The sequence below is a fragment of the Tachysurus fulvidraco genome, chromosome 3 (assembly GCF_022655615.1).
Source record: "Tachysurus fulvidraco isolate hzauxx_2018 chromosome 3, HZAU_PFXX_2.0, whole genome shotgun sequence".
NCBI lineage: Eukaryota > Metazoa > Chordata > Actinopteri > Siluriformes > Bagridae > Tachysurus > Tachysurus fulvidraco.
In genome coordinates, this window is record NC_062520.1 from 11,766,403 (window position 1) to 11,791,962 (window position 25,560).

At 37.3% G+C, this 25,560-nt stretch overlaps 3 protein-coding genes across 5 annotated transcripts; 1 reads left to right on the forward strand and 2 right to left on the reverse strand.

Annotated features, from left to right (window-relative positions):
• Positions 1-252: 252 nt before the first annotated feature.
• On the reverse strand, positions 253-5,961 carry ssr1 (signal sequence receptor, alpha). Of its 2 annotated transcripts, XM_027149778.2 has the most exons (9): positions 5,799-5,961; positions 4,512-4,642; positions 4,320-4,419; positions 3,933-4,195; positions 3,223-3,299; positions 3,027-3,105; positions 2,190-2,283; positions 1,886-1,900; positions 253-1,491 (listed from the first exon to the last, which is right to left on the reverse strand). In XM_027149778.2, the coding sequence occupies exons 1-9, from the start codon at positions 5,866-5,868 to the stop codon at positions 1,424-1,426; spliced, it is 897 nt and encodes a 298-aa protein (XP_027005579.1). In that variant the 5' UTR covers positions 5,869-5,961; the 3' UTR covers positions 253-1,423. The 2 variants fall into 2 exon arrangements, with proteins under 2 accessions (XP_027005579.1, XP_027005580.1); XM_027149779.2 differs by lacking the exon at positions 1,886-1,900 and having other exon boundaries at positions 5,799-5,959.
• A 1,882-nt stretch (positions 5,962-7,843) lies between these two features.
• Positions 7,844-12,889, forward strand: LOC113644475 (zinc finger protein 658B-like). 2 transcript variants are annotated; one of them, XM_027149361.2, is made up of 7 exons: positions 7,844-8,238; positions 8,341-8,587; positions 9,493-9,531; positions 9,646-9,690; positions 11,331-11,389; positions 11,674-11,755; positions 11,901-12,889. In XM_027149361.2, exons 2-7 carry the CDS (start codon positions 8,365-8,367, stop codon positions 12,683-12,685), a joined length of 1,233 nt encoding a protein of 410 aa, XP_027005162.2. In that variant the 5' UTR covers positions 7,844-8,238; positions 8,341-8,364; the 3' UTR covers positions 12,686-12,889. The 2 variants fall into 2 exon arrangements, with proteins under 2 accessions (XP_027005162.2, XP_027005161.2); XM_027149360.2 differs by having other exon boundaries at positions 7,846-8,587.
• An 889-nt stretch (positions 12,890-13,778) lies between these two features.
• Positions 13,779-24,392, reverse strand: prune (prune exopolyphosphatase). Its single transcript, XM_027149359.2, has 8 exons — positions 24,218-24,392; positions 21,516-21,623; positions 20,419-20,612; positions 19,031-19,215; positions 18,335-18,493; positions 18,069-18,163; positions 17,598-17,756; positions 13,779-16,819 (listed from the first exon to the last, which is right to left on the reverse strand). The coding sequence occupies exons 1-8, from the start codon at positions 24,254-24,256 to the stop codon at positions 16,424-16,426; spliced, it is 1,335 nt and encodes a 444-aa protein (XP_027005160.1). The 5' UTR covers positions 24,257-24,392; the 3' UTR covers positions 13,779-16,423.
• Positions 24,393-25,560: the final 1,168 nt, after the last annotated feature.

A 25,560-nucleotide genomic window follows, 5' to 3' on the forward strand; every position in this document is an offset into this window, starting at 1 on the left:
TACAAACATCACAACTGATGTTGCTCGTTGTTTAGCTGTTTCAAATGCTTAATGATTGTGTTTAATCCAGCTATACCGCCACCTGTAAAGTTAACAAGTAAAACACACACTGTAGGGTTATCTTTCAAGAGGATGAAGCTCTAATAAGTCAAGAATACAAGGTAGTTTCCTGTTAGACACATACTTTTTAACTTAACCAAATCTACAATTACATTTATATACTGCATGTGAGGGGAATAACAAACAAGAACACACATTTATTTCCATCTTTATTTTTTATGAACTTTTCCATGTGAACCCACAACCTCAATGTTTTCGTTCCATCATTAATACTTGTCTCAAATTGCACAACAAAAAATGGGATTTACTTTTAAATATTGGAAAGGAAATCAGAGCTAAAAGTCCCAATAAGAGAAAGGCGTGACTAAGTAGATGTTGCCTGGTTGCAGCTTATCAATTGGTTCACTTTAACATTTCTACGTGGAAATAATTCTCAAAAGGTATCCATCAACAAGAAAGTTCTCAGTCTGTAAATCACACACCTACTAAAAAGCATGTACATGTTTAAAGTACTGACTGCTGATATACCATGGGTTGGCAAAGCTGGTAAACTAGAAGGGTTTATTTGCATACAGTAGTGTACTATGCTTTCAAAGCACACAATATCAATTATGGGCATCCAAATTCATGCCAGAAGACAAATTGTACATATAAAAATAATGAAATTATTGACTCCACAAACACTCTGTTTCCAAGCACTACAGAGTATATACTCCAGCAGTTCTCTTAGAAATCACAGGAAGAGTTTACAATCCCGAACACACATTTGTATACTACACCTGGGAACATTCAGAAAATCAAGAAACTAAAAGACAACGAAGAATCAGAAAAATAGGCACAATCAGGGAGATAGAACCTGTTATTACAATTGCCTGTCATACAGTCATACCAAAATGGCAGAATAAAACGGACCAAAAAGAAACAGTGCATTTTAGAAATGTGGCAGACGCACACTCGTACTGCTCACAAAACAAGTGACCAAATTAGGGAAGAAGTCCCAGACCCAGCTATGCGTACATGTGTGCATGAAGACAATCAATGTCAAGAGGGGAAAAAAACAAAACAAAACAAAAACACAGACCCATGGATTTCTAGAAACAAAACTCATGTGCTTAATTCACCCACAAATTTAAAGCAAAATTGCCAAGTCAAAGTAACTGTCAAAAAAACAAAAACAAATTTTTTTTTTACAGTGGCTGGAGTAGGTTGTTAATTGGTGTCAAACCTTTTTTTTGGCTTATTTTTTATTTTTTAAAAATGTGACTGTATTGGTATGCGTGTAGTATCAACCAGTCCATAAGCATGCTGTACGATGGCCAAGCTGTGCTCAGTAGCATGTACCATACAGCGGTACACTCCATCTTCACTCATCTGATCCAGCAGAGCGCTTCTGTGTCCTCTTACGGGGTGATCTTCTGGGGGAAGCCTTATCTAGAGGGAGGTAAAGTCAAATCAAATCAACTTACTTTGACTTTGTAGGCATCGTCTTTTAACAACTACTGCAAAATTCAACATACAGTTCTGTGCCTACATTTATTCATTAAAAAATATGTATTACTGATTTTGTAAATTTCAGGAAAACAAACCCCAATAACCATTTTTATAGAATAAAGAAAATTGAGGTTTATGAAAAATTAATACATTTTGTGACTTAAAAAACCCTTGAGATTGTGGGTAACCAAACACCACAAGCCTCTTTTTGCATTGGAGCCTTTTATTAAATCTTACTGTAAAAAATGGTAGCAAATGAGAGAGAGAAATAAAGTGGCCTGAACTCTTACTTTACTAGGCTACCACATTTCTGAAAAGTAAAAGGAAATCTCACCTCGCCGACTCTGCACTGAAGATGCAAAAGGAAAGAAAGAGACAGAATGAGTGATTCAGAAAGTAAGCAAGCGCACCATCGGCCAATGCAAGATAAAAGATGTGGAAAAAATGCAGCAAAGCCAGTGTTCGTCTCAGACCGGTCAGGTCTCAAAAGATAGGTCAAAATGTGTGAATGAAAAAGCAAAGACATCTTTATAGAATTAGAAAGAATGAAGAAAAAAATTCCAAACAGACTCTTTGAGCACATGTTTAAAAATCTATTAGGAAATTACATGTATATAAAACAAGAAGATGAAACTCACTGATTTGATTGAGTGTCTCTTGTGGGATCCAGCTCATATCAACGTCATTATGGTTGGAGGTCCCCATCTCCACCTTGGCCACAGGTCTCCTCCTCTGCAGACACACACAAGCAATCAAATGCTGTAAGACCTAGTTGACACACAGCCATTAACATTTGACCGCAAGTGGACTGTGATAAAAACATGTGATGAGGAACTAATGCATCTCAAAGACTCAGTGAGGTCATTCTCTCATCCTCTATTGCCTTTTGTGAATGTAATGTCTTATACCTTTCCTTATGACTGCTTTGTTTCATCTGAAAAACCAATGGCATTCATAGCCTGTTATCTTCATACAGAATACCAACACTCGCTCATACAATTGTATAACATTTTAGATCAATACTGCGCACATTAAAAACAGAAACTAAATCATTTGAGGGATAAAGTGTAATTCATAGAGTGTAACTTTAATCTACCTCATGACAGCAAAAAAAGGTCACCAAATTAAACTGCTAAAGCTCAGGGGTCTTGGGAGACAGAGGGTCCCTATAACTTTTCCACAATGTCTTACAGTCATTTTTTTCTTTTTCTTTGCATGCTTCTTATTTTCACTGCAGTTTATTTATCTCCTAACAGCATTACACATTGTACAGCATTGTACAATACACACATATCTTGCTCCTTGGGTCCAGGAGAAACCTTATCTGATTTCACTGGTTATTTGCACATTGTGTATGGCTGTGAAAGTAATGAAGATCTACTTGACCTGCTTTGCACAGGGCTAAAAGAGCCGCACTAAGAACCCAGGCCCATCCATACACCTCCTTATAACGTGTTACATTTCTTGACTTTTACCTTCCTAGATTCCAAAAGCTGATGCAATCCAACAACCACCAGAAGCCCAAGCCCAGAGAGGAACACGTACATAAAGATCCTGTGGGAAGAGGACAACCTGTCAGTTTTTGGACATGCTTATGGAGGGGCAGACAAGAAGGTACAAGAAACTTGATGGCCAGCCAAGATAAAATCAGGAATTCATTTAAACACTTACGTCTCTCCATCCAGACCATCCTCTCTCTCAGTGACGGTGACCGTCTGGTTAAACACTGCATCCTGGAAAACGTTGCCCTGTTATTTAAAAAAAAAAAAAAGAAGAAAAAGAAAAAACTTTTAAATTAGAATTAAACTGTCTTCCATTTCTCTTAACCAATAGAGAAACATTCTATGTTGCTCTGGTTTGTTTGTAAAAGTTTCCATATCTTTATTATTGATATTGACTCGATAATGTCTACTACGCTTTGATTTAAAAATCATTCTAGGTTAAATTCTGACTCATTTAATATATACATAAATCCCTCAAAAATAATCTGAATAATACAAACTGATGCACCCCTAGGTGGTCCAGCAACAGAATCCCACGCTCTCGTTGCCACGGCCCGGGTTCGATTTCCGGGCAAGGAGCTAACCCAGCCACTGAAGTGTTAACTCTCAGTACCGGTCCAGAGCCCGGATAAAAATGGGAGGGTTGTGTCAAGTGGGGCTTCCGTAAAACCTTTGCAAATCTACATGGAACACGTGATCCACTTTGGTGGCTTCGATCAGGGAGCAGCCGTAGGACTTAAAAAAAAAAAAAAAAAATCTAAACTTTTCCCTGGCCATGAGCAGCACCGCATTCCCAAATTACCAAAGCTGGTTATTTATACAATCTGTGCAGTTGGTCTGCATCTTGTTGCAGTGTCAAGTCTCTACAGTCACACTTACACTGCTATCCTTGTAGTTGAGGTTGATGACCAAGCCAAAGGGGCGACCACCCATGGGTTCAGCTGGAATGAACGAGTACTCAAATGTGGCCTGACGCTGTGGAGGCACCACCGTGCCCAGCTGCAGAGCAGTGAAGTTCTGGATGTAAAACTGGAAGTCCTGAGGGTAGCGGAAGGAAGCGTCCAAAGACTCGACTACAAAATCTTCACTGCCTTTATTGGTGAAGCCCAGCAGGAATTTTACAATGTTGTTGGCTGGAAAGTCTGGAATTCAATAAAGAGTAAATATTTTAGCAAATTATCTAAACTGTTGCATTCACATAAATGTGTAATCATAAACAGGCTTTGTAAACAAGTCACATTTGAAAGAAAAAGTTGTATGAGCTACCTTCTCCTTTGACAAACAGAATGGTTGTATCAGCATTCGGGGAAGGCTTTATCTCTCCTGCTAGAGCTTCTTCTTCTTCCTCTTCCTCCTTTTCTTCAGTCTGACCCAGATCATTTACAATAATTAGATTTATGTGATTCATGAAAATATAATTAGCAAGGCTATAATTAAGCAATCATAAAAGACTCTTACCAGTTCTGTATTTTCATCATCTTCCACCTCTGCTTCGTCATCCTCGTCTTCAGCAATCACATCATCAGTAGTATCTTCATCAGCTGCCTCTTCTTCTTCTTCTGTAACATCTTGTGCTGCTACTAATGTGCCTTAAAGGTGGACAGAATATTCAACCCATTAACTCTCAATCTTTTTATAGCATCGATAGGTGCATGGTGTCAGATTTGTTTGTACAGATAAATAACGAGCTGGGATCCACGACTAAAAAAGTTTCATGGTTCAGCTTCCACATACCTCAAACCTCATCCCCAGAACAGACAGCATTATTTTATCTATTTATAAGCTAATTGTCTATTTAACTTAAACTCAAGCCTATGCATTCTTTTTGTTTTTTAAAATAATGTAGGCATAACTCCAGGTGTTGCCCAATCACGACGAGATCGCCCTGAAGCACAGAGGAAAGACAGAAGAGCTGAGCAACATCCTCCAGGAACTTTGAGGAAGAAGAGGAAGATATACCTTTATTTGTCCCACAATGGGGAAATTTCTCTGTTACAGCAGCAAAGAGAAATAAATGCAAATATACAAAAGAATAGAGACATAATAATGTAATATACACAACACAAAGTATTGTGGATCTTCAAATCTCTTTAAATGAATAAATCCTGAACCACAGAGATATACTGCTCCACAGTGTACTTTTAAATTGTTCCCTTTTGCACAAAATAGGCTGTATGGCACAAGTAAACAGGACAGAACAGACAAACACATTTTAGGTCATCATGACCATTGATTCTCGTCCTCAGGTCATTCACTACACTGCAACCAACACAATAAATCAAGAAGCAGGTATACGAACAAACGACAACGTTATTGTTTTGGGGTTTGTTTGTTTTTTTTTTTACAGAAAAGGACAATTTTAATCACGACTTCAATTTCAGGAAACAGCAGTCTGCTTCTGCAAACATGGCTAGAATGCTAATGGTAAGTTAGCACTAGCATATTAGCACTAGCATATTAGCACTAGCCGTTAAGGACACGTCAGTCAAGACAAGCTCATGTTGTATGTATCTTTTATTTACAAAAATCTATTTAACTTAACTGAGATAAGGGAGACTGTTATAACACGTACTAATTCAGTGAGAGTTCCTAACATTAAGCGTGTAAATAAAACGAAAAGCTCACTACAGCTGAAGCTCAACGTGCACGCGCAGGCCCACTGAGGTAAAGCTAACAGAGAAAGACAAGCAGGCTAATGCATCAAAACGACTGAAAACAACCACTTTGCGTTTTTTAAAAGCTTACCTTTTATAAAGACAGTCACCGGGAAAGCTAGCAACAGCAACAGTAGTAATTTTGGAAGGAATTTGAGCATTTTGCTGAGTTGAAACAGCGACACTAACAGCTAGTTGCTCTATACCTGCTGCTATCATAGGAACCAGGCTTACTGCGCATGCGCACTGTGGGGATCACTGTAGGTATGACGTTGACCAAATAAAGAGGCCAGATTTATCACAGAAGGAAGATAAATAAACCTTGATTTTTAATTTAATCAGTTTTCTACTTATCAGTGGTGGTACAAAATGAATCAAGCTACAAGCTACACAAACTACTGCTCATGGCTGTGAATAGGATTGTTGGTGACTAGGAATTATTAGGATTTTTTTTTTCAAACATTACACTTTCTAGGGAATACATAGAATTGTGGGGGGAAAATAAAATAAATAATGAATAAATTAAATAAAACATGCAGCCGGAAATGCTTGTGGATGAGCAATAATGGAGGATAAATGGCAGACATAATCTATGGTCCTGTTCAGGTGAACCACTTATTTTTGTTGTACAGTTTGTTACGTTTGTAGTAGTCAATGCGGTGAATTTACTGTTTAGAATTGGGACTGTATCCCAGCTACTTTTTTCCACAAGCCATCAGACTCCTTAATAACTGAACTGTACTGAGCACAAAACACACGCACAACAACTGTATGGACTGCACAGACCTACACCAAATACACACTCTTCCAATATACAACTGTTTACATGCTGTTTTACAATATCTCAGGTAACTGCTGCTATAATACTAATGTGTTCATTCCAGTATACGCTTTTTTTTGTGTATTGTCTTGTATTTTTTTGTTTGCACTGTCTTTTTGTCTGGTCCTGAACTGTCTTTTGTCCTGCACTGTCTTATTGTCTTGTCCTGCATTGTGTACACCAGGTTTCAAAGTTGCACTTTATGTATCTAGGACTAACTTACTAAGTCCTTAGCTCTGTCTTTGTTTTATGTCGCACCCTGATCCTGGAGAAACGTTGTCTCATTTCACTGTGTACTGCAACAACTATATATGGTTAAAATGACAATAAAAGCTTCTTGACTTGACTTGACTTCTTGATTACAGCTCCTCTTGGTGCAACGAGAAGGACTTTTTCTCAGACCTCCAGATTGAAATGGGAAGCTTCAGTTCATTTTGACACACAAAGGTCTGTAGAGTTTACACAGCATGGTGAGAAAAACAAAAAACATCCAGTGAACAGAAGTTTTGCAGATGGAAACCTCATTCATGTGAAATATTAGAGGAGAAATACCAGGCTGGTTTGAGCTGACATGAAGTAGTAGCAGCTGGGGGAGTGGTAGATCAGGGGTTGGGGTTGGGGCATTGGGCTATTGATTGGAAGGTTGTGAGTTTGAATTCCAACAAGCTGCCTCCTGGGTCCCTTAACCCTCATTTGCTCAGGTATAGAAAAGTATAAATTAGATAAATGTAAGTTGCTCATTCATGTAAGTGTTTAAGGATGTCTGCCAAATGCTGTCAATATAAGTATCAAATAACCTGCAACTGTGTTCAGCAGAAAAGCATTTCAAAATTCATAACATCCCAAATCTTGAAGCATATGGGCTATAACAGAAGAAAACCACCACCAGATTCCTAATATAGGTACACTACAATAAAGGTGTATGTTTCAGTGTTTTGCCTGCTCTAACGTGCCCAATTCAATGCAGGAAATGCTGTAAATTAGCTGATTATTTGAGTGTGTTGGGAGCTGTGCAGGACAAGTGGTACTTCAGATCAAGTCCTGCACCCCAACTCCACTGAACACCTTTGGGATGAACAGACTCCACCCCAGTCTTCCTCACCACACGGATGCTGTGAGGGTGAAAGTTGAGTGGCATCTAAAAAAAATATAAAGATGAATTTAATCATTAAATAAAAATGACAATCTGCGTCAGCACCATCTACGTACACAATAGGACACGACAGATTCACAGTAATCTTATTACCTCTAGCACCCTGTCCAGAGACGCTACTCAGCCTGTCCTGCAGAGGGCAGTAATTGCTTAAGAAATCAAAATAAACGAAGAACATAGCGGAAGTTGTCTGAGAACAACAAAACAAAATATCTCCTAGTACCCTAGATTAGTGCACTACTAAGGGCATAAAAAAAACCTTGTAGAACGCTTTGTAAATAGTATAGAGTCATTTCAGATTGATCCTAATGCGTGGTTTCCAAATCGCACACTAGTACTATGTTAGCATACTTTGTTAGCATACTATGCTAGTATACCTTGTTAGCATACTATGCTAGTATACCTTGTTAGCATACTATGCTAGTATACTTTGTTAGTATACTATTCTAGTATACTTTGTTAGCATACTATGCTAGCATACAGTTAGCATACTTTGTAGTGCTGGAGTATGTAATTGGGACGTAGCTGGATGCGACGCAAAAGGTTTCTAGCTATCAGGTAGCTATAATTCGCGAGCTCTGAAAATAAGAATCAATTCTACGTGTTTATGACCTTTTAGTCTATAAGATAAACATGGTCGACTCTCATTTTCACGTTCAGCTGACAGCTGTGTTGGATGTGCTCATGAAAACAGCAGTATCAGACATTTGTGCTCTGGCTGAGAGCTGGTTTAAATCTTTTCACATGGAATTAGCGAGAAGCAAAAAGGAAAACGAAGATTTAAGGAAAAGGCTGCAGATCATAGAGCAAGAAAAACACCATGAACCTGCAGCTGAAACTGCTCTGGAGAGTACAATAACAAAAGAGGAGAAAGATGACACTGGCAGTGAAGTGAGAGATACAGACGGTTAGTGCACTGAACCTGTTCAAGTTACTATATACAGTCAGTTCAGTTTATATAAATTACAGTTTTCAAAACCTGTATCTTAAATGTCTTCCCTGGAGTCTGTACAAGTGCACAGCATAGTGTGAAATGGACCACGACTTGTTTAAGTGAATGTGAACCGGTTTAAGGAATAGTGTCAAAAGTATGAATAGTAACATTGCATCAATACATATATTATTGTTACACAGTCAATAAACAAACATTAGCATTATACACTATACTTTGCTGCTTTGTACATTACTGCTAATTGGAACAGTTCTTTGCAACTACTTTAACACTTTTTTTGTAATTACATGTCATTAACAATATATGTATTTTATAGATGTGATTATATCTAATGCATCAAATTTCATGCAATGTTTTATTTATCTGAACTTATAGCACTATAACCTTATTGATTTCATTTATGGCTATTTGCACTACTGGCTGGATACTAACTGTATTTAACACTCTTTGTACTTGACAATGACAAAAAAGCTGAACCGAAACTTTATCGTGGTGTCCTTTCTATACAGTATACACAAAATGGCCAAAAGTTGTCCTGACCATCACACCTACACATGGTTCTTCTTTAAACTGTTGCCACAAAGTTTGATGGCATGACCTTCTGCTGTAGCATTACCATTCCCGCATACAATTGCCCACAGTATTACAAGCCCAAAGGTGACATGCTTCAAGACAATCTGTGTTACATATATTTACAAGATCTTTGGTGGATTAGATGATGATATATCATATGAGTTTTTGGCATAAAGCATGAATGAAAAGATGATATGACACTGATCCAGCACATCATCTATAGGTTTTTAGAAAAAAAAGGTTTTTTTTTGAAAAAGGAAATAACTGGCATTTACTTCCTTATGTAGATTCTGGCAGCACAGTGTATGCAGGAACCTCTACAGAAGGTAAACACACAGTAACCAATGTTCATTTTACCCACTAACACTTTTCTTTATACTTTGTTAGTCAAGGCCATTTGTAGAAATACCCTCACACATTAACTTGATTTGTTATTCCAGATCTACCTGCCAGTGCACATCTATGGCCTTCTTCTTCTGAGGAAGGTAAATAATTATTTTCTCTTTCTGTATACCAGCTTTATTTCTGCTGTTGTTTTTTTTTTTCTTTTCAGAGCAATAACTCCTCCTGCTTTTTACAGAACAGAGAAAGAAGACAGCATTTTGTCACATTTGCGTTAAAGAAGTGGGATGCCTCAAAAGCCATCTGGAGTGGCATGGCCAAAATTTCCAATGCCATATTTGTCACAGGATGTTTCATAATAAAGTGGTCTTTTCAAGACACCTTAACATGCATACCGGCACTAAGCATGCTTGCGAGGTTTGCAGGAAGACCTTTGGAAGTAAAAGTGGTCTGTTAAAACACACAAGCCACCACAAAAGAGACTTGGAAAAGTGCAAGGACTGTGACCAGGAGTTTCCTACTAAACAAACCCTGTATTCGCACAGAGAAAAGGCACATGCTGTGCCAAAACAGTGTCCTTTTTGTGAGCTCAGATTCTCCCGTAACAGCAACCTTAAGAAGCACCTACAGAGGCATAGTGTTGTCCATATTTAACCTAAATCTCCTATTCATGCTCTACAGACTGTTAAGTAACAATTTTCAATAAACAGACAGACACAATACACTGAGTTGTTGTTTGGCCTTGTGTTACAACCTAATTTGTATCTAAGTTATAATGCTGGAAGCTGGTGTTGCACTGGATCTTGATGAGATCTGTTAAGGCTTCTGATCTGTCTTTAAACATCATTTTCTGATGCTCTGTACCTCTGGGTATGATCAGAAATTGTCTGTTCTATATTAGGGGTAGGAAATGTTATGTCTTCCTTTGTTCTATACTAAATTAGCCAAGAAAGAACTGTTCAGAGGAAAGAGATTACGGATATACACACTTTGATTACATTACTGTAACCAGGTGTGTAGTTTTTTATAGTGTTATTTGAATTGCAGAGGGATTAGAGACATGGAGCATCAACCCCCTGTTTAAGTCTGGTTTCTTTGGCTGTTATTCTTTGGCTTCACAAAGCTCATGTTCTATTCAGATGTATAGGAGGAGGATTATTACTGAGACCTAAACACACACATACTTACTTAATCTCTCGCTCTCTCTCTCTTTTTTAAATACAACATTTATCATATAAATATCATAAGCCTATTTACATTACAAACACATTGATTGTTACCAACAATAGGTGACATTTTCCTTAAATTCTAATCTACAAGTGGAAGGGGAAAAAAATATTCTGCAAATTTAATTATAAATTCTGCCAACAAGCTACACAAAAATCCAAGCAATGATGATAACCTCCTGCAAACGTTAAATTATGATAACCTCCTGCAATGTTAATGTCACTAGAATAACGTTCCTGAGGAAGCTACATGTATATCTGCTCAACTTTGGACTTACAGTGAAAACAGCATATACTTGCAAAAGAAATGCAAAGAAAATACAATTCAAGAGATAAATCTAAAAGAGTTGTAGATTTCTGTGCTAGAGGTGGGCTTTAACAAAAAGAAGAGAGAATATCAGATTATAGTCAGTTCTATTATCCCAAAACACAAACAAAATATGACTGGATTCTGTTGATCTCATAATTACAAAAGTGTGTTGTGTCAACATTTATTATCCTTCTGGGGAGGTGTTGACATGACAGTTATTTATTAATCGATTGTGTTTGTCCTGCAGACTTTAAGAAAAGAAATTGTTCAGCAACTGAATCTGCGCCAGACAAAAGTACACACTTGGTAAGCATTTTCATATTCATGGAGAAAACAGTTTCGTCTTTAAAAAAAAAATGACAAGAAAATAAACAAACAGTACTCACACAATTCAATCCAGGTACATGACCAGATTTTGTGTTTGCTATACCTATATATTTATATATTTCCACATTTTGCAATGTGTATAACTATTTCTTATTTTTTAAAAGTAGTTATTTTAAATGTATAGTCTAAGGAGTAGGAGGCCAGAGTTATAACTGTATGTCACATATAAAATCGTAAATCTCTTGAATGTTGGTGTGCTGCAGAGATGGAACCATACAGCAATGAGCACGAAAACCAAAATTCTGGACAGACCTCTTATGGAAAGAGTAGAGCAAAGGCTAGATGGTAAGTGACCCAATCTGCTGTAAAGATAATGAATATTTCTTATCTTTTCATATAAAATAGTGTATTTTAATCACATCATTACATTAAGATTCTCTTCCCTTTAACATATTTGTATTTTTTTGTTTTCTATTTTTTTTCTGCCCAGATACAGAAGGAAACAGATGTTATGCACACAGTAATGAACTAAAAGCTGAATCAGAGAGGTCTCAGACTGCTCGCCAAACCTCAGAGTGCAGCGTCGATGGTGGCTCACACCGTGAAGATGAGAGTGAAGTGTGCGTGGTGCTGGATGATCTGTCTGAGACGGAGCATCCTCAAAACAGACGAGAAGATCAACAGCCTGACGTCTCCTGCTTATGGACACCGGACTTTCAGCCGAATTCCACACATCTGCTGAGAGGAAGTCAATCAGCTTTCACAAATTCAGACTGTAGAATGAATTTAAATTTGGACAAAGATTTCAATTTAGCAGTGGCAGACAAAAATGTGAAACATTTGGATTGTTATGAAAGTTTCTCAGGTTTTCTGCCATGTGAGAAAAGTAGCATATTTGTTTGTGATGTCTGTGGGAAAAATCTTTCAACAAAAAATTCCCTTGCTTCTCACTACAGACTGCATACTGGAGAGAAACCGTTCATGTGTGCTCAGTGTGGCAAGAGTTTCGCCAAGAAATTTAACCTTGATATCCACTACAACATCCACACCGGAGCAAAACCCTACACATGCAAACTCTGCCCAAAGTCCTTTGCCGATCCAAGCGCTTTTAGGCGACACGAATGGATACACACACGCAAATCACAACAAAAAACCTTCAACGTTAAGTACAGATTCAATTGTAATATATGTGGCAAATGTTTTCTGTCCAAACCATCACTTGCTGCACATTCTCAGTTGCACAATGCTGAGAAGCAACAAAAGGTTTTGTTCTAATGTTAGAGACTCCTCAAAATTCTTCAAAACCTGTTTTTCATAAGCCTATACTCTGATCCTACAGAAAGCTGTTTACTTCCTTTTTTATGCACTTAAGGCATTTCCTGGAGTTTTCTTTACATTAACATATTTAAACCTGAAATTGCTGTTGCATCAATATTGGACATAAGCTACCTTTTATATTGATAACATTAAATAAATTCAAAATACAAAAAATAGTCTGATCTATCTATTATAAATATATGCAACCAGTAGATAATAAGGTTTTCTTAATGTGAGGTAATGAAAGGGGAATTTACAAAGTATGATTTCTCCTGCATGAGGTCTCCTCATGTCTCACTTTTCTGTCTATACATTTATGGCATTTAGCAGACCTTCTTATCCAGAGAGACATACAAAAGTGCACTGCAGTTTCTATCAGTGAACACAACATTGGTATACTAGGTTGCAGACTTAGGATGCCATCAGTTGTTGTTTTTTTTTTATCATAATAACAAACAGGGAAAAATAAGCACTAGTTTAAGAGTTTCATGAAGAGGGAGATCTTCACACATCTTTTGAAGATAGCCAGTGACTCAGCTGTTCGGACATCTAGAGGAATTTCATTCTACCACCTCGGTACCAGAACAGTTGAACCATCTAGTCTAACTCTCACCTTGCCTTTATTTTGGAGTATTTCCACTGTTTTTTCTGCAAATAGGGCAGACAGGACTTTGTGACTGACACCAGATGTGGCGGACTCTATGGCACCTTTTAACTGTTATGATCTAGTTTAATGTCCATCAGTTTGTCTGTGCACAAGTTTTTGGCTTTTGCAGTATTCCATATCTACATTTGCTCATTGGATACAAGGCAGCATATCCATTTATAAATATAGCTGCAATTAGCCACTGTATTGATTAAATCAATCAGGTTTCTCAGTCAAATGATGACAGCTTGCCAAACTGATCACCTTACCTCTTACAACATATCAGTTCTTACAGACCATTAGTGTGTGGTTTTAAACCCATCACCTGTATTGATGAATCATCACTCCATGGGATTTGTCTGCCATGTCATTAACAACAGACCTTCTCTACCACACCAAACTGAATGGAGTTCATATGTGCAAAACACAATTGTTTTATTTATTTATTTATTACACTAAAGAACTGTGAATTAAGAAAGGCATTAAAATTAATATTCAGGTGAAACATTTACACACTCGTGCATGATTGTCCAGCTTCCAGGAGAACATACACTCACTATCCACTTTATTAGGAACACCAGTACACCTGCTCATTCATGCAGCTATCAAATCATCAGCAGCACACTAAGAATTACATGCAGACGCAGGTCAAAAGATTCAATTCATATTCAGAATAAAAATCTGAATTTATAGAAGAAGAAAAAAAAAAGGTGATGTCTGATTTTAACTGTGGCACAGAATAATTTGGAAAATCATGGACAAAGACTCACCCAAACTGGAAAGTAAAGACTGGAAAAATAGATTTTTTTTTTTAAAATCTTCAAGTTTGGATGAGTCTGTGCTTATCATAGCCTCAGATTCCTGCTCTTGCTGATAGGAGTGGAACCCGATGTGGACTTCTGCTTTTGTAACTCATCCACCTCAAGTTTAGATGTTTGAAAGCTAAGATGCCTTTCTGCTCACAGCACAGCAAAGACTGCTTATTTGAGTTACTATATAATTTTTGCCAAATTATAATTTGCCAAAATTATTTCTGGAACTTTTCCTTTTAACAACAATGTGTTTCTATCCACAGGACTGTCACTCCCTAAATGTTTTTCTAGAGACTGCTGATACTATAATTTGGGAAATGCCCAGGAGTTCAACGGATTCTGAAGTACTAAACCATCTGATCAATCACAATCACTTTTTTTTGGTGAACATTAACTGAAGGTCTCGATCTGTGTCTGCACGATTTTTTTGTGCTGCTGGCACATGATTGGCTGACTGGATAACTGCAAAAAAGTACAACTGTACAAGTGTATCTAATAACGTGAAGGCAATTATTCTTCCCCATTCATTTAAATAACAACCCCATAAATCACAGAATACATACAGAACCTGACATACACACTGTGTAGAACAAAACATCTAACTGTAATTTACATGTTGCCTTCTTTTATTAGTTCTTTATATAAAGAAAAAAATATTCACAGTGATTGAATTATATTTATCCTGGTGATAGCTGCACTCCTACTTCTACAAAACGAAAAACGGCTCTCAACAATGTGCCGTGTCAACGTGTTCCTTGCAATTAAGGTTGGATCCTTCAAAATTCTAATGAAATATCCAAATTATAATGTTGTGTATCCTAAAGCTGTTGGAACAACTGTGATGCATCATAAGCAATAAACAGCAGAATAATTGTCATTTAATTATACCAGAATAAATACATCACTTGGCATGCTGAAAATACTGGTTAATAATTGACACTTAAATTTAAATGATGATAAAAAAACAAAAACAAATGTTTTTTCCTCCTAAACTGTAAAAGAAAAGAAAACACAACACACACACAAGCAAATAATTCCTGCACGGCGTACCTTATTTTTGCATTACCACTTAAATGAAATGTATAAAATGCATCTGATTATTCAGATGACAGATATGCACAAATTAACTTTGCTGAATTGAACACTGAACATGCTGAATCGTGCATTAATACTCTTTGGGATTTAGCACAAATTTCTCTGCAGAGGTCTTTGCATGTGAGCAGTTGAGCTGCAATTCAGTTAGATCAAATTAAAATAGATAATGTCTCTTGATACACTATTATAGACGTGACTAACGCCTGACCTGAATCAGGGCATAGTTTAAGACACGAATGCTTCATAATGATATTTTGTGAATCAGAATATCTAATATTGATTTTCAACATATCTGATTAAACAATAAGCAATATAATTCATGCACTGAAATCTAAGTGCGAGTGAAATGCATAACAGCACTTCACTAAGACTGATTTTAACCTCATTAAAAATAAAATGTTATGTCCTTCCATAAAACCAAAACTGCAAATATAAGAAAAACATTGAATGGTATTCAAGGATGTTTCTTTAAGATCAAATATTTAACCTTAAATGTGCCCAATACGTCCCTTCAGGATTGTTTATTAATGCTAAGTCAGCAAATAATACTAAAAATAAAAAAATTAATAGAATGAATAATAGCCAAATTCTTTTAAAACTATTTTTGCAGGTTTAACTGTAGGCAGCCTTTAGATAAACTTTACATGATGAAATACCATCAGTAATAATGAAACTATCATTGATCCCTACCATTATGCTCCTGTTATATATTTAGATTAGTATCACAGAAGACCTGAGAAAAATGCTTCTTAATCAACTTGCTGAATAGATTGTGCTGAAGAACCCATGGCATGAGCAGCTGGACTAAAATGATGTAATGTAATGTAATGTAATGTAATATAATAATATATTATAAACAAAAATGATTACAGAAACAATATAATTTAAATAATTATCCATGATAATTATGTCCAAATGCTGAACGCCACTTCTTCATTTAAACTTATTAAACTGAGTACCACGATTTAAGACACCAGGAACGTGTGCTTTTCCAATGAACCTCGGTCAGAAAAGAGCAGTTTCAGGTTTCCTGCCCTGTGCTAGCTGTATACTTGCGCACACTTGAACAAGAAGAACCAGTTTTCTCCAACAGCCAACTTCTGACTTCAGAAGCAGAGATTCAACAACAAAACTAGTGAAGCCTCATGGCCCGTCATTGTCCTCCTCAATGATTATCTTGCTGACTTTTTCCACCAGCACATCTGCGTTGATTTTGGGTAGACCATTGTCTAAAGGACAGCCTTCGACCAGACTGTTCATGGGTGTTGGAGGGACACCAAAGTCCTCTTCCATCATATTGTCCTCACAGTACTGCTGAGAGTCCCCCTGCTCTTGTGTGGCCTCATCCTCCAGCTCCAGGTCCTCCAGGTGTTCCATTTTCCTCTCTTTTTCTTTAAGGAAGTCTGAAACGATGGGTAACACCTTCTTGCGTGAGGCCAAAGTGTTGCCCTGAACGTAGGCCTTCATGTCTGTATATGGACTGCTCATGGGACTGAGATTCAGATGGGGGTTCCTGGCTTTTTCAAGTGCTTTGATTACCTATTGAGAAAGGCAAACGTTGTATCCCATTATTTTCACATGCAAAAATGACATCTTTGACAATATGTTTTTCATAGAGTATTTCTATGAATGAAATATGTTCCTTTTTTCTGTGTATATCTTGATTAGATGTGGGTCTGTTTCATTGTAATATGTAATTATCCAACAAGTTGATCTGGGTATGACATTAAGCTTCTTTTAGCAGGTTGTTTTCACCGGCGGTTTTGTTAAACTTGCTCCCTACCGGTTTCTATGCAGGAAAATACTGTAATAAAATTTTATTTTACATTAAACTCACTATATTTATGGACTTGTTTTGGTGCATGGCATAATTCAGTCACAGTGATATCAGATGGCTTTTCCCAGCCTGCCACATAACTAATTTATATCTAAAAAGGAATATCCATAACATGAATTACAGTTTAAATCACTAGATGATAAAAGAAAAAAGATGGTGAATAATAAATTACTGATGTGAAATCTTGAACAGCCAATTAACATCCAGGTTTTTGTAACAGTCGTCACACAGCATTCTCTAGATTTCCTCACTGAGGAGAAAGTTTAAAAGTGCAGCCTTAATTGTGGTGCTACAGAAAATGTCTAGCTGCTGACAAGCATCATAATTAGAGAATATATAAGGATCCTTACATAAATAAATTACAACATATTTTTCTGTGGAAATAAAGATTCTAAAACAGTATTCATATATTTCAAATGCATGTATGAGAAACACCATATAAAACTGCTATGGGGTCTAAGCTGAATGTGGTCTGGGTACCTCATCCCTGTTACGTGTGTTGGAGCTGTAAACAGCAATCTGCCTGAAAGGCTCCTTATTGTCGATGAAAGAGATGGTCATGGCCACAACCAGATTGTAGTTATGCTTATGACAGAATTCACAAAGCTCCTGCTGTAGGCTCTTACGTTGCAGGAAATCCTAAATAAACAACAGATTTTTTTAAATACAACTGAAAACTTCTTTGGGGATTAAATATACACCATCAAATTGTCACTGAATCACACATTATCACAGCAGTTTATTTACACATTTACTCAATGCAGGTTGTATAAGACAAGCTTGTGAACCGTTCAGAAATGTCTTGCATTTTTGCGTCAATGGTTAATATGTGATCCGGGTTGGTGAAATTCTCACAATGAATAGGGCTACAGCTATGTGCTAAACACATTCTTCTTTGGCATTCAGTACGACTAAATAGCAACGGCAGATATTCAGCGTAAAATCACTTACCTCGAGGGTCATGTAGATAACACTGACAGCCAGTCTTAGATCTCCACCTGATACAGTCTTCATATCTTTTAACAACATCTGCTCAGTGGTAAGGCCTGATCCACAGGACACAAATGCATGCATTTCTTATTCAACAGTCATGGTACAGCAGGCCATTTTAATTCAATTGTGTCACACAAAGAAGTTTAAAACAGGCGCATTTTACTTCTAAATACTGATTCTCGAGTTTCTCGTTTAGCAAATGTGTTTCATGATTGTCCACATACCTGAAACATCAAACTTGGCATTCTGTAGAGACTGAAAGAGGATGCTGCGAGGTGGGAGTTTAGGAAAACGGCTCTCTAGAAGGATGACATACTGGCTGTCTTTGGGTGTGACTTTTCCTGCTTCAGGTGCCATATTAACACAGTCAGTGATAATCGTGCCTGACAAAACACAGCAAAAAGTATAACTCATTTATACAAAATTATAACTCAATACAAATAATATAAATACTATTTGGAAATAATATTTAGATTCTGTATTATCATTAGCGCAAAACATTGTAAATTGTGGTTAGAGAGGTTCACAAAATTGTGGAGATTGAGAGATGAAATCTTGTTTTTGGATGTTAGTTGGAGCATCTGTTTGGAGCTGATCTGTGTTTCAGATAAGCAGTCTAAACTCATACACTAAGTAAACAGAAGCATCCATGTTGAAAATTGCTGCCATAGAGCCTGCTAATCAGCCATACTGTTTAATGACTGTACTGAGTCTCACATGTTTCAAACAATCTGGCTATTTGCACTGAAGCCAGTGAAGCATCTAGAATGTTTTAACCAGCACTCGCTTGTTTTGTGCTATTTTCAGCAGGCAGATACCCTGCATTGTTCAGCAGGATTGGTTTTATTGATTTATGTCTGATGCATTTAGGTATCATGTATTATTATGTTTAATACCTATGTAATAATAACAACATTTACCATATAGGAGCTGTGCCACCTGTTGGTCTAGCAGCTCAGGTGCCTTCTGGACAATGCGCTCTGTAACCAGGGTGGCACAGGAGCCCACAGTCTCTGCGGTGATGGGACAAAAAGGAGATGGGGTTCTTTCTAAACGATGATGATCAATGACTTCTACTACAGCATCTTCCAGTGTCCTGTCAGCCCTTAACACAGGAGATTTTATATGTACACATAGTTCTATTGCATGCTTATACTGTATTTTTTATTAACAGCAGTATTATGAACACACCATAGCTGATGTAGCCAATAATTGATTATATAAAACCTGAAATTTCTCTATAAATTTTCAGGCAGCCAGCAAAGCAGGACCAAAAAAAAGAGTTGTTATATGAAAACGATCACTTATGGTGCGGCTGCTCCCAGTCTGACACAACATCTCAGTATAGACAAATATATATATTTCTGTATAATGTCTATCGTCCATTGGTAAAAGCAGTTTACAATTTTTTTGCTTTATTAATTAAATTAAAAACAAGGTTTTATTTGTTTAGTTCCCACGCCGTGTACCACTTCGTGTTGTAGAACATCAGGGACAAATGTTGCTGGTCCTGTTATCACGTTATCTCATGTTAACAGCTATAATAAACAGTAGCTCCATCAACAGTCTCTCCCTTTTCTTTCTCTTAAAGATAAAAAAAATTTAAATGCAGTATACCAAGGCATTGAAAATACAGTTGTTTGTCCTGCAGTCTTTGCAGTGTCTAAAGTTATAATGCACCTCTGACTCTTTAGATATTCTAAATATCATCTCATCATATTTAAACTAATTCATATCAACCATTAGGAGGTTTTAACCTGTTTGTGTGAAACAGTCACCTTAAGAGGTCCCTGTTTAAGTTGTTATTGCAGATGGTAGATCCATTTGTATGATTTATTTAACTACTAACAGCTATTTATACAATTTACTTTTCTTTTTCATCTCTGGCACTCGCTTTTGAGCAACTGTGGAAAATTTATCTTTAGGCATTAAATTAATGTGAGTTTCTTCAAGATCTGTTTAGAACCTCAACAGTTGTTTGCCTCACTGTCAGGAAAAAGTCAACAAGCAGGTACGTATAATTTGATGTCGCCTCAAAAGATTCAGCATCTAGCATTAATGATCTAAAACGTAACACTGCAAACACAACAAAATAAATACTACACACTATCAGTTAGTAGTTTCTGAATAATATAATACTAACAATCATATGTTCAAGACATTATTTAAAGACATTAATAACGATTTGCCTTTAAATTTTACCTTAAAATTTTAGTCCCTTTTTTTTGAGAATGTTATATGAAAACATATTCAAAAATACATGGAAATGGAAACATGATCATTTTAATTCTGTAGTGATGAAACTTACTCGGGTAGAATGTTGTGGTCGACTAATGTAATGGCCAAATTTTGCAGACTGTGCAAATCCAGTTCATCCCTGAACAGCAGGTAGTCCTGAGACAGGCCGCTCTCTCTCAGCAGGAAAGCACAGTCAGAGCGCAAGGGAAATTCTGCTCGTGGGATATTCAGCACAGGCACTGCTGCTTTCCTAGAGTCGAAAGTCTAGGAACCAAATGAGTTTCAAAGTTACATCTGACCAAAGGGTGTCCGATCTTATCTTGAAAGGGACGGTGTGAGTGCAGGTTTTCATTAAAAATCAAGCAGGAACCACACCTGATTCCACCTGTTTAACCAGTTGATTTAGCTTTCACGAGTTTGACCTCTACTTGGAGGCAATGACAGCCTGCACCCACACCAGCCCTTTCTGTATAAAGACTGGACATTACAATTACTCTAAACCAAGACTGGTAAAACTCATATGTTAAACTAAAACAGACCACACTCACTAATAACTTTATTAGACACACTATAGTAATACTGGGTAAGGCCTCCCTTTGCTCTTAATATAGCCTCAAATCTTTCTGGCACAGATTCCACAAGTGTTGAATGACTTTCTCTTGGCACAACCTAACAAAATAAATGCTAAAATATTAGCATATGTTTATGACATTGCTATATGTCAAAGCACATATATATACATATGTATATATATATATATATATATATATATATATATATATATATATATATATATATATATATATATATATATATATATATATATAAATCTATATGTCATTAGACTTTATAAAGGCTATTGTCTTTCGACCTCTCTGAACCAGACACCTTTTCTTTATTGCACAATTCTGCATAAACTCTACAGACAGTCATGCATGAAAATCCCAGGATATCATCAAGCCAGTCTGCCTTTTACTAACAAACATGCCATAGTACAAATCACAAAAATCACATTTTCCCCTATTCTGATGGTTGACGTGAACATCAACCAAAGCGTGATTGTATGCACAGTACTGCTGACATGTGATAAGCTTGAACTGCATGAACGTGCATGTATACAATACTTCCTAATACAACTCAGAGAGACTAAATTACTAAAGTTCTTACCTTTGAAAGGAAATAGGCAAAAGTGAGGGCTGACACCATGGAGTCAAGATCACATGCCTCGTTCCCCAGCACAACACTGAGTTGCCCAGAGCTGTTCTTCATGTGAGCCTAAAATAAGAACAGACAAATGAATCAACTTCAAACCACAAACCTGCAGATTACAATAAAAATGTCCAGAAAAAGCATCACTAAGAAATTATACATTTAAATATTCAGTAAAAAAGGGTTAAGGTCAGGCATAACAATGTAATACTGAGATGGATTAAAAATGCATTTGTGCTGATGGAAATGCACTCATGCTCACTGACTCACATCCATCTCACTGTCACACTAATTGTAGGCTAGAAGGAATGAATTCAGGTCAGTTTTTCCTGCTACAGTTTTTCCTGCTACAAACTGAGCCTATCCATTAACCTCAAGGTTGTGTGTACGTGTTCATTTACTTGGAACTCATTCCTTACAGACACACTGGCCTTGTTCTGCATGTTGGTGTGACTCCTGCTACGTAACCTAATAAACCTGGTGATATTCAGTTACACCTGAGCAAACTGGATTTTATACTGACAATGTAATCCATTACTGGTGGCTGAATAAATCTGAAAACAGTACAGTATAGCTATTGGGATTGGGAAAATGATTTACATGATTTATTTCAAATCTCTCTTGAAACAGTAAATTGCACAAAATTACCTTTTTATTTTATTTTAATAACAGATGATGAAAAACTAATTATCAACATATGTTATAAAAACAAAAATGATTCTAAAAAGCATAATAATACAGAAATAAAAATCATGAATAATAAATATACAGTAGAATGACTTATTTGCACCCTAAATCAAAATCAGAATCAAAGACTGAATTAAATTGCAAAAAGTCTAAACAGTTCCACTTTTAATCGCCACCATGTACCAAGATTCAACCAACCAACCAGACCAAGAATAAGAAGAAACATCACATAGATTACAGCACAGTGAAATTCTTTCCCTCATCCCCATTTGTTAGGGCATTTGGGTGAGAGTGCAGGGTCACCATAAACATGAAACCTATTATGAAAACAGTAATATGACCAAAGGTTTGTTGTTACCTGACCTCATTGGTTCTTCCCCAAACTGAACAAAAGCAACTGTCAATTGCCGCAATTATCTTTGTAAGCTGCAGCGTTCTACCCAAACCTATTCCAGCATGACAGTGCTGCTGTACACAAAGCAAGTTCCACAAATACATGGTTTGCCAAGTTTGATGTGGATGATCTCGGGTAGCCAGCACAGAGCCCTGACCTCAAACTCACTTAACACCTTTGTGATAAACATCCACCTGCCGGATCTCACTAATGCTCTTGTGGCTGAATGGACATGAAACCTCGCTCCAAAATGTGGAAAGCCTTCCCAAAAGGTTATTATAACATCAATCTGGCACTAAATCTATAACATGATGTTCAACAAGCACATATATGTGTTGTGATCAGGTCTCCACAAGGTTTTGGCCATGTTGTGCCTTTCCTATAGCAAAGAAATCATCCAGCTGTCAAAAAACAAAAAACATTTAAACAAGAACTACAGACAAGATATCTGTCTTCACTGACATCTGGCTGACTGTTTGCTTTACTCACCACTGATTTCACAATATGAATGCTTTCTGTTCAGCCTGTGTAAATAATCACCAACGGGTGCAGCTTTGACGTGCATGGGAAATAAGCACTATTCATTTACTGTTTTTGCATAAAACTTGGTGTTAATTCTAAATTCAACTTAGCCACACAGTACATATTTGTTAATGAACACAATCCACCTATTGGCATGTTAAGCTCATTATTTGAATGTACAAAATAGGCTACTTATTAGAGCCAATTAGTAGACATGAGGTTCAAGTGGACATTATTTACATTTCTGTCATTTAGCAGACAAACTTATCCAGAGTGTCTTACAATTTATTTAAATTTATACAACTGGGCAAGTGAGGGTTAAGGGCCTTGCTCAGGGGCCCAGCAGAGGCAGCTTGGTGGACCTGGGATTCAAACTCATGACCTTCTGATCAGTAATCCAGCACCTTAATCACTAGGCTACCACATCCCTAGTTATTATTATTACTATTATTATTATAAGGCCTATATATGACCAAACAACAGGCTAATAAGAACTCAATAGCACAATTCATTCGTTAGTTCATTTGTGATTTTCCACTAGTGTAACAAACTAAAAATCTCAGTAACCCCTTTGGGAACACTATGAGAACTACTGCTTTAGAACTTTGCTCTTACACAAGTGTGTGTGTGTGGTTGTGTGTGTGTGTGTGTGGGGGGGGTTTGGGGTGGGTGTGTCTACTCACAGATATGTTTATTTACAAAACCAGACAGAGACACAGACAAACAGACAGAGAGACAGACAGACAGACTCATATACAGACAGACACACATACAGACAGAGACACATACAGACAGAGAGACAGACAGACAGAGAGACAGACAGACAGACAGACAGAGAGACAGACAGACAGAGAGACAGACCATCACACACACCACACCGCTCTTGGTTCTCCAGTTCCACTGTTCTGCAGGTTTAAATCAGGCCACAGCTGTCTAACATTAACTCCAGCCTGGTCACCGTGAGATTAAACACGCGGTGTGTGTGGACCACAAACTGACACGAAGAAGTCAACAAACTATAACGTGAGAGAACAGCGTCATCAACACGTGTCCTTACCTTCAGCACGTCCCGACAGCTCCTTAAATAAGTCTCCATTTTCACACAGAGGCTCGGGACAACTGTGAACCGAAACGTCCTTACTTATGAAACTGTGTTTGGGGAGTTGACTAACCCACTGCACTAGATTGTGCCGTTACACTGCTTTAGTTCGGCAAACATGCTGACGTCATCAATGTGCGACACCGCCACGTGACTGAGGGTAACGTGGTGAACTTTGAGATGATGGGGAAAAAAAAAAACCCTCGACACACGGACTTGTCAAAACATAGTTCAAGCTGGTAGACCATTATTACAAGCTGAATATTCCTCATAGATAGGAAGCTAGGGTCAGGGATTTTAAATGTACTTAAATAATGCTTCAGCTTATACGCAACAGTAGAAGAAATAAAAAATACAGCTAAAAGTGGGTAGATAATTATTTACAGCATTTAACAGACACCTTTATCCAGAGTGACGTAAAGAAGTGCTTAAGTCTCTACCATTAGATACATTTTATATATATATATATATATATATATATATATATATATATATATATATATATATATAATGTGTGTGAATAATATTCTTACATTATTTACTTAAAACACATACTTATATTTCAACTATATTAAGTGTGTGTTCGTGTCTTGTCAATGTCATTCTGTTACACTGTGGAGCTTCTGTACTAAAACAAATTCCTCATACAGGGAGGAAGTGATAGTTGAAGTGTTTCATCAAGAAGTAGGTCTTCAACCGTCGTTTAAAGATAACCAGCTGTCCGGACCCCTAGGGAAAGTTCATTCCACCACCTTGGTGCCAGAACAGAAGAGAGTCTTGTTGTATACTTACCTCTTACCCTGAGAGTTGGTGGAACCAGTCGAGCAGTGCCGGTAGATCAGAGAGAGTGAGTGTGAGGAGTGATGAGGGCTTCGAGGTAAGAGGGAGCTGGTCCATTTTTGGCTTTGTAGGCAAGCATCAGTGTTTTGAATCTGATGGTGCAGCTACTGGAAGCCAGTGGAGGGATCGGAGCAGCTGGGTGGTATGTGAGATCTTAGGCAGGTTCAATACAAGACGTGCAGCTGCATTTGGGATCATTTGCACAGGACGAATTGCTTTTAGAGGTAGACCTGCCAGCAGTGAGTTACAGTAGTCCGGTTTCGAGATGACTACAGATTGAACAAGTACTTGAGCAGCCTGTGTAGGCAAAAATGGCAGAATCCTTCTAATGTTGTAGAGAAGGAACCGACATGAGCGTGCCACATTAGCAACCTGAGAGGAAAAGGACAGTTGAGTGTCCATGGATAGCCCAAGGTTGCGAGCTGAAGCTGAAGGCGAGATCAGATCGTTATGCAGGGATA

What these genes read in the sequence shown, in the direction of transcription:
- ssr1 (XM_027149778.2), bottom strand. Translation starts at nt 5,868, where the DNA reads ATGCTCAAATTCCTTCCAAAATTACTACTGTTGCTGTTGCTAGCTTTC. An exon ending in ATGATGAAAATACAGAACTG is followed by an intron (nt 4,420 to 4,511) that starts GTAAGAGTCTTT and finishes GATCTGGGTCAG; the next exon opens with ACTGAAGAAAAGGAGGAAGA. An exon ending in TCAACTACAAGGATAGCAGT is followed by an intron (nt 3,300 to 3,932) that starts GTAAGTGTGACT and finishes TTTAAATAACAG; the next exon opens with GGCAACGTTTTCCAGGATGC.
- prune (XM_027149359.2), bottom strand. Translation starts at nt 24,256, where the DNA reads ATGGAGACTTATTTAAGGAGCTGTCGGGACGTGCTGAAG. An exon ending in TGCCAAGTTTGATGTTTCAG is followed by an intron (nt 18,164 to 18,334) that starts GTATGTGGACAA and finishes CCTGTGGATCAG; the next exon opens with GCCTTACCACTGAGCAGATG. An exon ending in ACACACGTAACAGGGATGAG is followed by an intron (nt 16,820 to 17,597) that starts GTACCCAGACCA and finishes CTTTCTCAATAG; the next exon opens with GTAATCAAAGCACTTGAAAA.
- LOC113644475 (XM_027149360.2), top strand. Translation starts at nt 8,314, where the DNA reads ATGGTCGACTCTCATTTTCACGTTCAGCTGACAGCTGTGTTGGATGTG. An exon ending in TGAAGTGAGAGATACAGACG is followed by an intron (nt 8,588 to 9,492) that starts GTTAGTGCACTG and finishes TTCCTTATGTAG; the next exon opens with ATTCTGGCAGCACAGTGTAT. An exon ending in TGCAGGAACCTCTACAGAAG is followed by an intron (nt 9,532 to 9,645) that starts GTAAACACACAG and finishes TTGTTATTCCAG; the next exon opens with ATCTACCTGCCAGTGCACAT.